We start from the raw sequence: 15,041 nt of genomic DNA, 5'->3' as shown, positions 1-15,041 counted from the left end.
TTATTATGGAGAATAAATCCTGCTTTTCCCTCAGAGCGAGGAAACTTCTTGTTTCATCAACTTTTCTTTCTTTGTTGGATTATGGAGATGTGCTGTATCTGGGCGCCTCGGCCAAATGTTTACAGTCATGTTTGTTGAGATTTGTTACTCATCACTGTGACCTGTAAAAGGCCGTCCTTGAAGGTGCACAGGTGTATACACTGACTGAGTCTCATATTTAAAGCTCTTCTTGGTTTAGTTCCTTCTTATTTATGTTCAAACCTCCAAAGAACCAGAAGCCACTACGCCTTGGGTTCCTGTGATGTTTTTAAACTCTCTGTTCCTCATGTTCGCAATGAGCTCAGGAAAAGAGCGTTTAATTCTGCTGCCAGTATGACTGACCACATTTTGGTTACTCTACAGTTTCCACCTGATGTCGCCCCTTTATTCTGATTACTGTTCGGTTTGCTCTCTAGCTGACGGATTGTTTCTGGAGCGAGGCCGTTCACACATTTAAAAATCAGAATTAAAAAAGAAAAGTTTGTGCTGCAGGGAAAATCTTTAAAACTGGAGGATCTCATTTCACTTGAAGCCTTTCACTCGATCTTAAAAGATACAAGAATGCGAGACCATTTGGACAGGTGTTTTTATAATGTCTTAAAAATCTTTGTTTTCTTAGTTCATAGTTATGACATTAATAACGTTCATGTTGTTTCTTCACAGGCAGAAAACTCGGCTCTAATGTTGGCAAATGAGAGTCAGAGGGAAGCTTATGAGAGATGTTTGGATGAGGTGAGATCACGTTGTAGAAAACACGTACATTTCTTAACTTCTCAGCAAAGTACTCTGTGTTAAATTGAACCTCCTCTTGTGTTATTAGGTGGCCAACCACGTGGTCCAGGCTCTGCTGAATCAGAAGGTAACGTGTAGCTAAAGTCTGCAGCTGTGTTTGGATCAGTCTGTGGTGTCATACATGTAGACTGATGTGTTCTGGTGTTGTCACTGTGCAGGATCTGAGAGAGGAGTGCATCAAGCTGAAGATGTTGGTGTTTGATCTGGAGAGACAGAACCGAGCGCTTTGTGAGCTTTTCCAACAGAAACTGCCCAACCACCCCACAGCTCACTACCAGGTAAACCAGTCCATCTTCCTCTGTGACGTTCTCCTGCTGGTGTCTTTAAAGTCTTCATTCAAAACACGATGTAAACGTTCTTCACTGGAAGTAAAAGTCCTGCATTCAAATGTTACTCACAAGGAGAATTTGTGTTACGTTTTGAAAAGCCTCTTAAGGCTCCAGGTGCTTAAAAGTGCCTCAAGTGACATCACTCAAGTCAGGGACATTTGAGGATGAGTACAAGTTTCAAAATGAATAAACGGAGGTACTGAATTATAAAAGATGCAGATGGTTTCATCTCTGCTACATTAGTTTCTACAAGCATAACACACAAACACACATGTATGTACTGTCTGTGATAGAGTTGCATTGTGGGTAATGTAGTCAGCAGGTTTTTAAGGGGTTAGGGTTAAACCGTTAAGGCTACATTAGCTGCTACCAGCATAACACACAAACACATTTGTATGTACTGTGTAGAAGAGTTGCATTGTGGGTAATCAGCAGGTTTTAACTAAGGAAGAAGATTGAGCAGCATGGTATAAAATAGAAATACTCCCTAAAAATAACGACATGTCCTCAGTGCACGGATCTGATTCACGTCAGCCTCATTCTTTCAAACTGTGGTGAGTCAGTAGAGAAGCTCAGTCTTTCCCTCTGCTCTTTTGTTGTGTCCAGCAGATGCCAGAACAATGTATCTCTAGTCATCTGTGTATATAATAGCCTGCAGTGTGTACAGCGTCCTCGTAATTGCCTCATGACTCTCCCGTTACAGGTCCAGGCGGGACCCCTCCCAGACTACAATGCACAGCTGCACAATGACTCTGCCAAACAGGTGGAGCCTGCACAGACTGAAGCACAAGCCAAGGTGATTATTACAGAGGACACACTGCAGAGCTTTATACTCCAACATCAAGAGGGGAACAGCGGGATTATATCAGAGCCTCTGAACAAGACTACATCCCCCCCCCCCCCCCCCCCCCACCCGCCTGTTTGTGACAGGACTCATTAAAAACCTAAAGTGGTCCCTTCCTTCCTGCATCAGAGAGCGCGTTCTCATTTCATCATGTTTCTTTTTGGTTAATCCAGCAGAACTACAGCCCATAAAGTGGTTTATTAATAAAATATTTCCCTGAAACCTGAGATTAAACTCATAGGACACCTCCTGCATTATAACTTTAACTTTTATTTGTTTGTGAGCTTTGTTTCACAGCGTTTATTTTAAGCAGCAACTGAGACTTCCCTGTTAGTTATAACTATTTTCTTCCACATGCACTCCTGGAAATGTCTTGAAAATATCGATTGTTCGTTCACACCCCAAGATAATAATAATAATAATAATAATAATAATAATAATAATAATACTTTATATGTATAGCACTTTTCTATACAAGTAACAAAGTGCTTTACAACAGAAAATAAAAGCAGAGAGACAAATTAAAGCAACAGGCAGAGAGTAAACAAGCAGACAACAAAATAAAACTAATAAAATAAAAATAAGAACAATTACCAAAATCACAGGGTAAAAGCATTTTTATAAAAGAATGTGTTGAGTAGGGATGTAAAACAAGGGACTGAATCTGCAAGTCTGATCTCCTCTGGCAAGATGTCAAGTGAGCACCAGAGTCCGATGTGACATTTGTATTTGGACAAGAAGAAAACATGAAGAATCAAGCAGTCTAATTAAATGTTCGATGATGGCATTACTCGTCATGGAAATTTTAAAATTTCTAGCATTTATTCACATTAAGGTTGACCAAATAAAGTCGATGAATCTTTTACCACCATAGAGAAGGTCTGTGATCTCACATCAGTGTAGAAAGGATGTAAATACTAATCCAAACCATAATCTTAAAACCTAAACCTAATCAATAATTAGCAGGGGTCGTCTCTGTCTCCTGCCAAACTGTGTAATAGTTGTCTCATGTTCAGGCACTAAAACTACTTTGACTGAACAAAAACATTTATGGTTTGTGCAGAAATATAAAGTCCTTGTTGTTGTGTTTTGGACTTTGTTGGGACAAAGGCTGAAAGAGGATTGTGTGTTTAAAGGGAGCTCTGACATTTGCTCTGTATTAAACTATTGTGCTATAAAAAGCGAATCTACTGTTCCCGCACTTCCTGTACGCACACACTCTAAAAGGTCTTTATGATCTGAATTGTTTGGCTCTTAGAAATGACTTGTTTACTGACTGGAGATCTATTTGTGTCCAAAAGGGAAACGGCTACCGCACACAGCACGCCTCTCCGGGCCCTCGCGGCCCCGCGGCCTCCATGGAGGCGCTGTCCCCCTTTTTCAAGAAGAAAGCACACATCCTGGAGGTCCTCCGTAAGATGGAGGAGACGGACCCTCTCAAGTTCCACCCGTCCACCACGAGCCTGTCGTTCTGCGACTACAGCCAGGTGCTCATGTCCACTGAGGCCGTTTTGGCCGCCGCAGAGCCCCTCCCCCTGCAGACGCACCACACGCACTGTCACTGCTCGCGCACGGACACCGAAGCACACCAACATGTCAACGGCGACGGCGGGGCGGTGAAGTGCGAGGGCGGGAACACCTGCTGTTTACACTGCAAGAGGAGCCCAGAGAGTCCCCCGAAGACATGCAACCAAGTCTGTAGTCCTCCTAAAGCAAACTCCGCCCCCCAGAGTCGCCTCGCCCCCGCAGCTGCTACAAGCGAATGTCACATTAAGAGCAGAACGGTGGAGGCCGCTCCCTCGTCTAAACAATGCACAAAGAATCAAGCCCACCAGCAACCAGCAGGCGCCGCCGCCGCCGCCGCCGCCCATCCCTCCGTCCCCTCGGATCAGATCCCAGAGCGGATGGAGGAGCAGGAGGACCCTGAGAGTTTTCTAAACGTCTCCGTAGAGCTCACTGGTTTCACTCCTGTGAAGGACAGCGAGCAGATCTCCCACTGTGACGCAGAAGCGAGCGACGGCGTTCAAAACGGCGTGGCCTCCTCGCTCGACGACCCCTCGGCCATCCCCGAGAAAGACGTCCCCGATCATCAGGAGGCTCCGTCCGTGAGAGCGGGCGCCTCCGTCAGCCCCAGCCCGTCCTGCCTCAGCGACGTCAAAGCCGCCGCCATCAACTCGCCGTCCAAGCTTCTCAAGTTCCTGAAGATCCCCTCGATCGGCGAGAAGTCTCAGGCCGCGACCTCCGCCGCCGCCGTCCACCTGAGCCCCCAGCTCACGCGCAGCTCCCGGATCCCGTGTCGCACCAACAACTACGAGGTGTACCACTCGCCCGTCCCCACGCGCAGAGCCACGACCACGGAGAGGTGCAGGCAGCCCCCTCCCCCGCCCTGCAGGTCTGAGTCTTACCCCGCCACGCACTCGGCCCCGACCTCCCCGCCGCAGCCCGAAGACGTCTGCGCCCAACCCGTCAAAGACACAAGCTACAGCAGCGTCTCGGCGCCTAAAGCTGGCTCAAAGATGGCCGCCCCCTCGTCCTCCTCCTCCCCCAAAGTCTCTCAGAGGATTCCTCATTATGAAAACGTCTGTAACATATCCAGAGAGGAGGAGCCGGCGCCGAGCCTCGAGAAGAGGACCACGCTTCCCTCCCAAGCGAAGGCGAACGGCGGCGGCGAGAGGAAGCTTGTGAAATCGCTGCCGGAGAGCGTCCTCATCCCAAGTCCCCAGAGGAAGCAGTCGTCCTCGACCGCGTCCGATTCCACGTCGGACGACGAGGAGGACTCGGACAGCCCGGTGTGGGTGAACCACCACAGCCTGCCCAGCTCGTCCGCCCTCGGTAAGGCTCAGAGCCGAGCCAGTTACTCCCAACCGCGAGAGAGACAGGAGGCCGACATCGCCGCGCAGAGCTCCGAGGTCGTCCAGCCGCAAGCTCCGCCTCCACCTCCAGTCAGGAGGAGCGACTCTTCTTCCATCCCCAAGAGGCCGACGTCCGGCGCAGGGAGGTCCCAGGCCGATTCCAGTCACCACGCGTTTAAAGACAGACTGGCGGCGCTGGGGAAACTGAGGAGCTCCGAGGATTTGCAGGTCGGTCTCAGGCCGGTGGAGAATGTGAACGAGGGCTCGTACGCGGAGGAGAGGAGTAAGATAGCGGAGAGGCCGATGGAGGAGCAGAGACATTCAAAGTACGCAGACTCTCTGGACAGCAAACCAAAAGTTGCCAGCGTTGGTTTGAAGTACCCTCAGATGTACGAGCAGGCGGTGAAGTCTCAGCCGAAACAAGAACTGTGCGTGACAAAGATAGAAGCGTCCAAGAGTAAAATCGGTCTGCCGTCGCCGAACGCAGACGCTCCGCAGGTGCTGCGCAACAACATCAAATGTCCCGGTTCTCTCAATCTGGCCTACAACCTCAAAGCGGGTCCTCACAGTAGCAACAGCCCCAACAAAATCCCCCCGAAGTCGCCGTCCAAGCCGTGCCAGCCGACGTCCGTCCACAGGGCGGGGAAGCCGACGGAGGCTCCGCGGTACTCGTCCAAATCCGAAGAGCGGACGAAGATCAGCGGGAAAGGGAAGAAGAATCCGATGTACGGAGACAGCCTGCCGCCGCCTCCTCCCAGACCTCCGTCCGAGGCGGAGAAGCCGCCCCCGGCGCCGAGCCCGCAGTCGGCCATCGAGCAGAAAGTGATGAAGGGCATCGAGGAGAACATGCTGAAGCTGCAGGAGCAGGACCGAGGCGTGCAGAGCGGCGAGGTGAAGCAGAAAGCCTCCAACGGCATCGCAAGCTGGTTCGGGCTGAAGAAGAGCAAGCTGCCCGCGCTGAGCCGCAAGGCGGACGCCGGCAAGTCGAAGGACGAGAAGAAGGAGTGGAAGATCAACATCCCGTCGGTGGGCAGGGACTCGGTGAAGATGGCCACCCGGTGCAAAGAGGGCGTGGAGGGTCTGAACATCTCCACGCTGATGGAGAAGGCGGAGGGGCTGAGGAGGGCCCTGGAGGAGGAGCGGGCGTACGTGGAGAGGTCGGGCAGAGGTCACTCCTGCGAGGTGGTGATGGACCCGTCTCAGGGGCAGCTGGCCGTCATGTACAGAGGAGCGCGCTCCGATAACTTCATGCAGCAGCTGCTGAACAGGTGAGCACTCAGCGAGGATAAGTGCAGCTAGAATATCAAAGAGTTTCACATTTTAAATATAGAATAGAATAAACTTTGCCTTCTTTCTTTTTGCATGCATAAGAGAAAACTGTCTTTGACTCGCCTGTGCAAAAACAAGGGGACATATTTAAACCATTAAGGACACTGAAAATGAAAAGAGTGGGGACACTTCTGCACTCAACTATTAATGTAAGGCAAGGCAAGTTTATTTATATAGCACATTTCAAAGTGCTTCACACAAGACATCAAGAAGCATCATGACAGAGGAAAGAAAAGAAACATTAAAATAGAAAATGTAAAAATCACTGAAATTATTAAATCTGAAAATATGTTAAAAAAAATAATTCAAATGAATTTAATTGAAGTAAAAATATAAAAACAGTTAAAAGTTACAGTGCAGAGTCAGAGTTTAAAATTGTTGAATTAAAGGCAGCCGGTGTTTGAGTTTTATTTGACTCTCTTGTAGGTCGTCAGCGTATTGGAGAAAACTCCACCATACAGATATTTAAGCCATATGTTTTACATGATTAATTAAATATGTTCATTATATATACACTTAGTCTCATGCCAAAACCCTTAAAAAACACCATAAAGTAGTGTGAAAACATGAGAGGTTAAAGCATGTCCAATTTTAACCTCTCCTCATAATTTGTACTTCACGCTCACATTTTTTTAAACTGCTATCTTAATAAAGTTCCTGCTGCTTTGTTCAGTGTGATCTCCAGTCCCCTCGTATCTCTCTGAGCCGAACGTCTCCAAACGGCAGAGCACATAATGAATGTGAGTGTAGATTAGCCTGTGACTCACAACCTGAAGAATGTCTTTAGATAAAAAAAAAAAACTCTGCAAGTCATCCGTTTACTCTGCCATTGTTCTCACTTTTAAGCCTTTTTATCCGAGGATGTCTTCTTCTAGTGACAAGACGTGCAGCTTCATACATTGAGGCGACGATGACACAGATGTAGAATTTAAAAGAGCGAGAGTAAAAGATTTTTTAATTCAGTTACTTTTATGAAAATAGCAAAAGTCTAAGAGTTAATTTGTTTTGTAAAGTTTAGATCCAGTCTGCAGCCGTTAGAGGGGACAGAAGGAAAGATCAAAAGAAACACTTTTAGCTCAAACATGTCCGAGTTGTCTTTGGGTGCCGAGCCAGAGAGAAACTTTGACACAAGCAGAGACATTTTTTAATTGAAAAAAGGGATTTTAGAAGATGAGTCATGTGGTCATATCTCCATGTTTTCGTCGGGTCTCTCGCAGCTGCTTTTTGATTACCTTGAATTTACCCGAGCAGCTTGTTTTGAGAGCCCTGAGAACAGACCGCTGCAGTAATCTAATCTGCTGGAAAGACGTGCCTGCAGACGCCTGCCAAGGTCTTACTTTGACATGACTTCACTGAGTCAAGCGAAGGATAAAGCAGAAGAAGTTGTTGATTTCATGTGCAGTCCAGGATAACACCCACATTTCTTCTGAGCTATTAGACAGAGAGAGAGAGACTTAAAGCAGACCTTTTAAACTCATTTTCACCATGACTCATGTCAGTCTGTTGAGCAGCGTTGTGAGATGTGAATCTCAAAAACCTCCTTATTTATCTGATACTCACGTCAGTAAAATCCTTCATTTCAGCCTCTGCCTGAAACGCTTCATTTCAGCTCCTGTCTCTTTAAGCCCCCTCTGAGCTGCACGGTCGATGTGGAAGTAGATCTGGTTCAACGTGACAGCTGAAACTTTCTTTCTTTCTTTCTTTCTGTGCTTTAATGAAAACATGTGTTTTGAATTGGCAGAGTGGACGGGAAGGAGATGATCAGCGTCCCGCAGCGCCGGCTGTCGTTCGACTGCAAGACCTCCAAACCGATGTTCAGTCAGCAGGGCGACGTCATCAGCCGGGACGACATGGAGAAGGTACGCTTTGTTATTTCTTTTCACTGAGACGCACACTGACACTGATTGAAACAAGCTTCAGGGCTCCCCCAGTTTCAGCGCTGCATCTGTAGAATTCATTCTTTATAGTCTTGGCTTTAATAACCTGAACTCGGCTCATCATTTGTGAGAGTAGTTTCTGAAGAATCTCAGTTCACTCACTGCTCCGTCTCTCGGCTGCTTTGTTGTTGTCTCACGCAGGGATCAGACAGAATCGGCAAGATCACGTCAGATGAAAACCTCGCCGAGTCGGTTCACTCTCAACACTTTGCAGGTAAGAAGAGTCGGCCAGGTTTGGAAATCTCACACTGAGTCTTTAAGGTTTGTGAGAGTGACAACCTTGAAGAGTAGAAGTCTGGGAATAGATAAATGAATGAATGTATGAAGGATTCTTCAATGTGAGTGAGACGTCAGTCAGAGACACAAAGAAGTGATGTAGCATTGAAGAATAAGTCGATAAGAGTGATGGAGCGCGAATAAAAGTAAATCAGGAGTCAACTCTGCGTTGAAGTCGATCCCATCACAAATCTGCCCTGACAAAAAGTTAATTTCTTCAAATACTCCTGTAGTCCTTTCACACTTTCAGAAAACTCCTGAAAAACTCCAGATTGTATATGTTGTTACGCATCCCTCTAAGGGGGGGGCAGGTTTGTAACATAAAAACCCGAAAAAAAGTTACTTCCCCGGTCCCCTAACCAAAAAGGCAAACCTAATCTTCTGATTTAAACAAGGATTTATTTTATAACACAAATTCAAACAAAAGACAATCTCTAAACCTAACTTTTTAACAAAACCAAAAACAGGAGAAAAAGTAGTAAACTGCTTCTCAAACAAAAAGACTTACTCGACGAAAAAAACACAATTTTCAGAACTAACAAACTAGGCTAAGGAACAAGGCTTTAACAACAATATAGACAAGTGTGGAGGCAGAGGGATAACCATCTGCTGCTGTCAGTTTTACAACACGCCGCTCTTGCTGAGGATCCCAAACAGACAAATATTTCACTCTGACTTCACTCGGAGTTTCTCCTGCCAGACCCCTAGTATTTTTTCCGCAGCAAGTCTGAGTGATCTGATGTGAGAACGCAGCGGGATATTATCAGGAGAATTCAGCTCGAGCCAATAGGAGGGGGGGGTGACGTTTATATATTGACTCGACTATTGCAATAGCATCCTTTTCGGCACGTCATCCAAAGTCCTTAAAGTCCCTGCAAACCAAAAAATATATGTTTTTTTAGTTTTTGATACAAAATAAGAATGTATTATTAACCTACCTTTATTGTTGTTATCTTTATGATTTGTGTGTAATGTTGCGATGTCTGTAGGTCTGTACGATTGTTAAAAAACAGAAAGAACACAGTAAGGACAGTGTCTTTGAGTTTTTGAAAAGCGCTTATAAATAAATTGTATTATTATTATTATTATTATTATTATTATTATTATTGTATCCTGTGACTGGAGTCAGTGCATTGACTCTCTGCACACTACACGTAGCATTGATTATGTGTATATATTGTAATTCTAGCCTCTTATAGACGACTCTACTGCTTCATCTGCTACGTCCACGTCGTGTTTTTTACATCAGGTTTTACCCTCCTCCCGTCTGACAGGGATAGTCTCCAGCTGTGAGTTGAGTATGTGAACAGCAAGGTCAGGAAAATATCTGCAGCAGTCCTGAAATGATCTAGATATTTTCAGGAGTGCATATTTCAAAACGTCTTTAAGGACAATTTTAAGGTAGTAGCACTTCGAGTATCACAATTTAAGGCACTTTATACCTCTCCTGTTCTCTATTAGCTGTAATCTGATGATGATTTATTTACCTTAATCAACATTTAGATCGTGGGATACGTTCAAAAGATCGACCCGACCTCCATTTAGCAAACAGAAAAAGTTGTTTTCCTCTCCTCTTGATGACAGATCTTACATGTTCACTCACCTGCAGTATGATGCTGTTTGTTTCTGCAAACTCAAAACCCATTAACAACAAGTAGATCACAAGATAATCTGTTCATTACTCACACAGAGGCTTCATTCTGTCTCATTCTGTCAGGAAGAGACTGAGTCTACTTTGCAGACTTTGGAGGGGTTGAATCTCGCTGAGCTTTTCGATCTTGAACACACGCAGTTTTAACGATGCAGCACAAAGGAAGTCTTGGCGAGGAGCGGGCCGGCTGCGTCATCAGAATGTATGAAAAGTTGGCCGTCGCTTCAGAGCCTTTATGTGAAGTCATCAGACCATGTCGATGGGCTCAAAGATTACTTAACAGTGAAACAATTTAAATACAAAACATGCAACAAAATATTCAAATTTGACTCAAACTTGTAACAGATAAACTTCTCAATACATGAACTATTTATAATCTATGAACGGGTTTCTAGCCGTGGCTTATTTGCAATACGGGTCCTGAGCTCGGCTTTTAGGATGAGAACAGAATCATGTCTAAAGCATTTTTCTCTTTAGGATGTTTGTGTTCATTCTCAGCTCCATTTTTAAGTATCAGTTTTAATCAGAGTGTTTCTTCCTGCTCTGTAAATCTGCAACAATCCACGAGGATTCGACTGAAACGTGTAATTAGCATACGTGTGCAAAAACACATTTTATTAGCATATCAAAGGTAAACAAATGAGGCCACGCCCCCGAGGAGAATCAGCGCGGAGGCTGCAGTCAGAGATAAAAGTGAACAGTTTAGAATAATGAGTTTACACTTCTCGGCTCCTCTGTACCGTCTTTTTCTTTATTCATTAATCTTTAATTATGTGAGCATCTCTTTCTCTTTAGTAAGATGAGGAACAAGAAAGACTCTCAATCCGTCCTCTCTCCTTCCTCTGCAGGTTCCGGTGCTTCCACGTACACCCTGGACAGCGGCATCGGTACGTTCCCCCTCCCCGACTGCAGCAGCGGTGCGGCGGGACGCGGCCTGTCCAAGTCGAGGGCCGGCGCGGACCACCACTCCTCGGGGTCCCCGGGGAGGGCCGGGAGACGGGCTCGCACCCTGGAGCGAGACCTGACGTCGCAGGAGGAGTGCTACACGCCGCACAAACAGCTGATCCCCACAATCCAGTACGGCTCAGTGATGGAGGGGAGGAGCTCCGTCGGCGTCATCCGTGAAGGTGAATACAAACTTTGAATACTTTCTACAGCTCAACTCTGTCTTTAAAGAGGATCCTCCTCTTCCACCTTTTCAAACAGTCCCCCTGTGGTCTAAATGAAACATCTGTGCTGTGCTTTGATCAAAATATAACATGAATCAAGCACCAGAGGAGGTTTGTGACCCTGTATGAACCAGCTCTCTCAGAACGCTCCGTTTTGGTGTGTGTGTCTCTTTAAATGGATTGACCCCGCCCCCTGAGTTTTCCCCGTACACATCACTCCTCTGTATCGAGAATAAAAATGGCCGACCTGCTCAAAAGTTTTAATCTAGGCTGGGGGTGGAGTCCATGGGTGGAGATACCAGAGGAGGGGAGCGGATTATTTTTTACCAGAATCCCACTGTGACATCACAAGGAGAGCACATTTGAAACAGAGCATTTTTCTCTGTGTTGTAAGACTTATGCAGACCACAAACAAAGGACTGGATGGGTTTATTTCACATGTTGTGGGTCAGTAGACTCTCAGGTTACACAAATAAATGTTCAGAAACACTGCAGAAGAGGATTTGTCAGAATATGTCCCCTTTAATAAATCCTTAAATCCAGTGCTTTGGTAAAGTTTAGGAGCTGGTATGTTTTCTACCACATCCTCACATATCCTTCAAAAGAAACAAACGTCTACCTAACACTTGAACTAAAGGAAAGGTCAGAGGATCAACATGTCACTGGGTTTCTTCCTTTAGGGGAAAAATGTCTGCGCCTAATCTCGTTCAATTAATCTAAAGGTGGTGGAGATCTCTGAGTGTAGACTAAAGGGAGGTGGAGGGTGAGTGTAGGACAGTCCTAATCTCCTCTTAGAAACATTTCATATTCTCATTAAATATGTTTGACCTTCCTCACGTTGAAGTTTTGAATTTAAGTTGTAAGACTTTTTGCTCTTTGATGAAAACCTTTTTTTTTTTTTTTAAATCGTCTGCAGACAAAGAAGCTCACGGAGCCAACATGTTCTCCCCGCGCTCCAAGACCTGGACCTTCCCCAACCTGAAGACCCCTGCAGGCCCTGCAGAGGTTTACCTGGCAGTGGAGGAGGAGGAGGAGGAACCCGTGTCCTTTGGATCACCATTCAGAGGGGTGAGCATCGCAGCTACTTTCAACTTTTATCTAATGCTAGTGAAGCTACCCGGGCTGACTTCAGATAGATCGTCTCTAACATGACAACGACATACAAACTGTTTAAACTCATTAAGGACGTCACAAAAAACGAAAAGTCAGCCCCTTTTTTTATTTATTTCTCTATCGAGTTAAATCTGTTAGCAATGGAGATGGTGTTTCTCTCCACTTTATTTCAAAATCAAAGTATGTCGGTGACAGGACTGGAAATCAACTTTTTCATCCTGACACTGTGACTGATGGATTCAAAAATATACCAGTCACTCATTTTTCTTACCTGCCACTTAATTTTAACCGGCAGTATAATGTAACGATGTATATTATCAAATCAAATCAAGGCTTACAGTATTCAAGCAACAGGTTTCAACTCTTGAAGAAAATACCGACGTGCTCTTTGTCTCGCTAAAACAAACTGAAAAAAACGTTTATTTTATTTTATAATTTTAGAGTTTCCATTGCAGCCACGTCCTCAAAGGCGAACTCATTCAGCCGATGTGGCTGCAGAATGAACCTCAACTGAGAGGCGAGATCATCAATTTGTCGTTTTTAGAATCACTCTGTTACGTTGCTTTTATTTACCAGACGCTGTGATGGGTAAGGTGAGCAAATGAATCCATCACTGCAGAGAAAAACGGATGCTAATTTCTAACTCTGGATAGTCACCATATGTTTGTGCTTGATTCCTGATTCTCAATGTTTAAGTAGCCCATAATAACAAACGTCTGCCCTGAAGGGACGATGATCTGTACCGTACAGAACCATCTGTGTTCACACCGAGAAGGATGAAAGACAAAGTTTGAGCTGTTGTCCATGAAAAGAAACAAAGAGCAACAACAGAGTGACTGAAATGTCATGATTACAATATGATAAACTTTACAGTCAGAGTGGTTCTAATGATCAGAACTCTTATCTGGGTTGTTTTCTCTGCGTCTTATTGAACGCCGCCGTGCAGTAGCATGACAGAAGGCTAATCTGGGTCACGAGCAGACTTCAGACTTTGCAGCAGGCAGTAAAGCAGAGATACATTTTTAAATGTGCACTCACATCTTACATAATGAAAAACACAGAAGCACATTCTGCCTCAGAAATTATTTATCAGCTGAAGATTAAAGATTCATTTAGAGACTTTCTGCAGCCCACTTTACATTTTTTTTCTCTTGCACCTCGAGGCGTTATGTAAGACCAATCACAAATGTCAAATGGTTTTTTTTTTTGCTTCCTTTCAGGGCATGAAGGCCGGCGGCCCGTCCTCCAGCCGGGTGGTTGACCCGGGCAGCCTGCCCGTCCCGACCCAGTCCGGAATAAGCCGCAGGGGGAAGATTCGCACTCCCAGCGTCCCAGAAATGAGCCGCGAGGCCGGCTTGGAGCTGCTCAGGGAGCGACCTGAGGAAGCCATCTCCCCGAGTCGCCCTCAGGTCCTGGAGACCCCCGAGTCCCTCAGCGACTCTCTGTACGACAGTCTGTCGTCCTGCGGCAGCCAAGGGTGAGCCGGCCAAGGACGGGGGAGGGGAGGGGGGAGGAGACAATAAGAGCCAGCACCGCTCTCCACACGCCTCCTGGTTGGTTAAACTTTGATGCTGCTGACCAGCCGCCACATTTTGAGGGAAAGAAGAAGAAACTGTGCCCCCCCTTTGATATCCGCAGGAATATTGTGGCAATGAAGCCGTTTTTTTTTTTTTTGTTGCAACTGGAAGGATGGATCGATGTGACTTCTCCTCAGGATTTTCAAATAAAGATGAAGCCAAAAGCCACCAAAATGAAACAGGTCGTTCACCTTTTTTCACAATCAGACTCGACTGTGGACACATTCTCTTTGACTCATGTGTACAGGACTACAAAAACCGCATGGCTAAGCTAATGATTAGCACAAAAAAAAGGGTCACTCCTGGTAGATGTTCAGCGACCTGTCTTCTGTTTCTCTGACGGATTCTTTTTGTTCTGCGCTGACGTTCTGTACTGTATCGATGCGTTCATCATCATCGTCATCATTTCCACACATAATGTATTTAAAATGAAAACATGAAGCTCCTTTAAAAAAAAAAAAGAATGTCCATGTCTGTGATTCTTTGTTGCTGAAGTCATGCATCACCATTTTAAAAATGTACAAACGATTTTATTGCTCATGTTGATATCGTTTCCAAGACCGATGAAGGTTGTCAGAAAATGTCTGTTTTTTTTAAATCATAAAACATTTAAAGGTAATATATACCAGCAATAATAACATAGAGAAGAGAAATGGCTACACTATTCAATGAAAATGTATTTCTATTATTTATTTATTTGAATGTTGCATCGTTTTTGTTTTTGTAATCTTTCTGTGAATCCTGCGGCGTCCTCGCTTCCTAGATTTGGTTCATATCTGGTGTTTCATCTTCTCTGTTGCTGTTCGTTCCCTAGCCGATAGAGGTCCTATGTACCTACTGCCGTTTTTTCAACTTTCTAATTAAAATGTTTTCATTTAGTTCCTCGTGAGAAGATGTTGGGTTTTTTTTTTGTTTCTGGGCTTGGCAGCAGCAGCAGCAGCACCAGGAGGGAACAGACCTTCAGTATGTGGAGAGGACAACTTGTGGTCGAAAATGTCAAAACTTTTTCACACCTCGTATTTTAAAACTCAATTTTTTTTTTTTTAATGATTGATGGTATGGAAAAGTACGCAAGCTTTAAAAACTACAGACCTTTAGTCATATTTTGGAACCAAAGATGCCGCCAGGAAGAG

General features: G+C 45.2%; 1 protein-coding gene across 2 annotated transcripts in view; it reads left to right on the top strand.

Moving 5' to 3' along the window:
- The window catches only part of nckap5l (NCK-associated protein 5-like), a 47,069-nt gene extending 32,283 nt beyond the window's left edge, over positions 1–14,786 (top strand). For both annotated transcript variants that reach the window (XM_020650308.3, XM_020650309.3), the window contains exons 4-13: positions 703–771; positions 860–898; positions 990–1,109; positions 1,864–1,956; positions 3,306–6,124; positions 7,927–8,044; positions 8,264–8,336; positions 10,898–11,176; positions 12,135–12,286; positions 13,552–14,786. In XM_020650308.3, coding sequence (XP_020505964.2) covers positions 703–771; positions 860–898; positions 990–1,109; positions 1,864–1,956; positions 3,306–6,124; positions 7,927–8,044; positions 8,264–8,336; positions 10,898–11,176; positions 12,135–12,286; positions 13,552–13,812 — 4,023 coding nt within the window. In that variant the 3' untranslated portion in view covers positions 13,813–14,786. The remainder of the gene's footprint in view (positions 1–702; positions 772–859; positions 899–989; positions 1,110–1,863; positions 1,957–3,305; positions 6,125–7,926; positions 8,045–8,263; positions 8,337–10,897; positions 11,177–12,134; positions 12,287–13,551) is intronic.
- Positions 14,787–15,041: the final 255 nt, after the last annotated feature.

This window comes from Labrus bergylta, chromosome 12, assembly GCF_963930695.1.
Source record: "Labrus bergylta chromosome 12, fLabBer1.1, whole genome shotgun sequence".
Lineage (NCBI taxonomy): Eukaryota > Metazoa > Chordata > Actinopteri > Labriformes > Labridae > Labrus > Labrus bergylta.
Note: the sequence above shows the minus strand (reverse complement) of the source record. Positions and strands in the feature narration are given on the sequence as shown.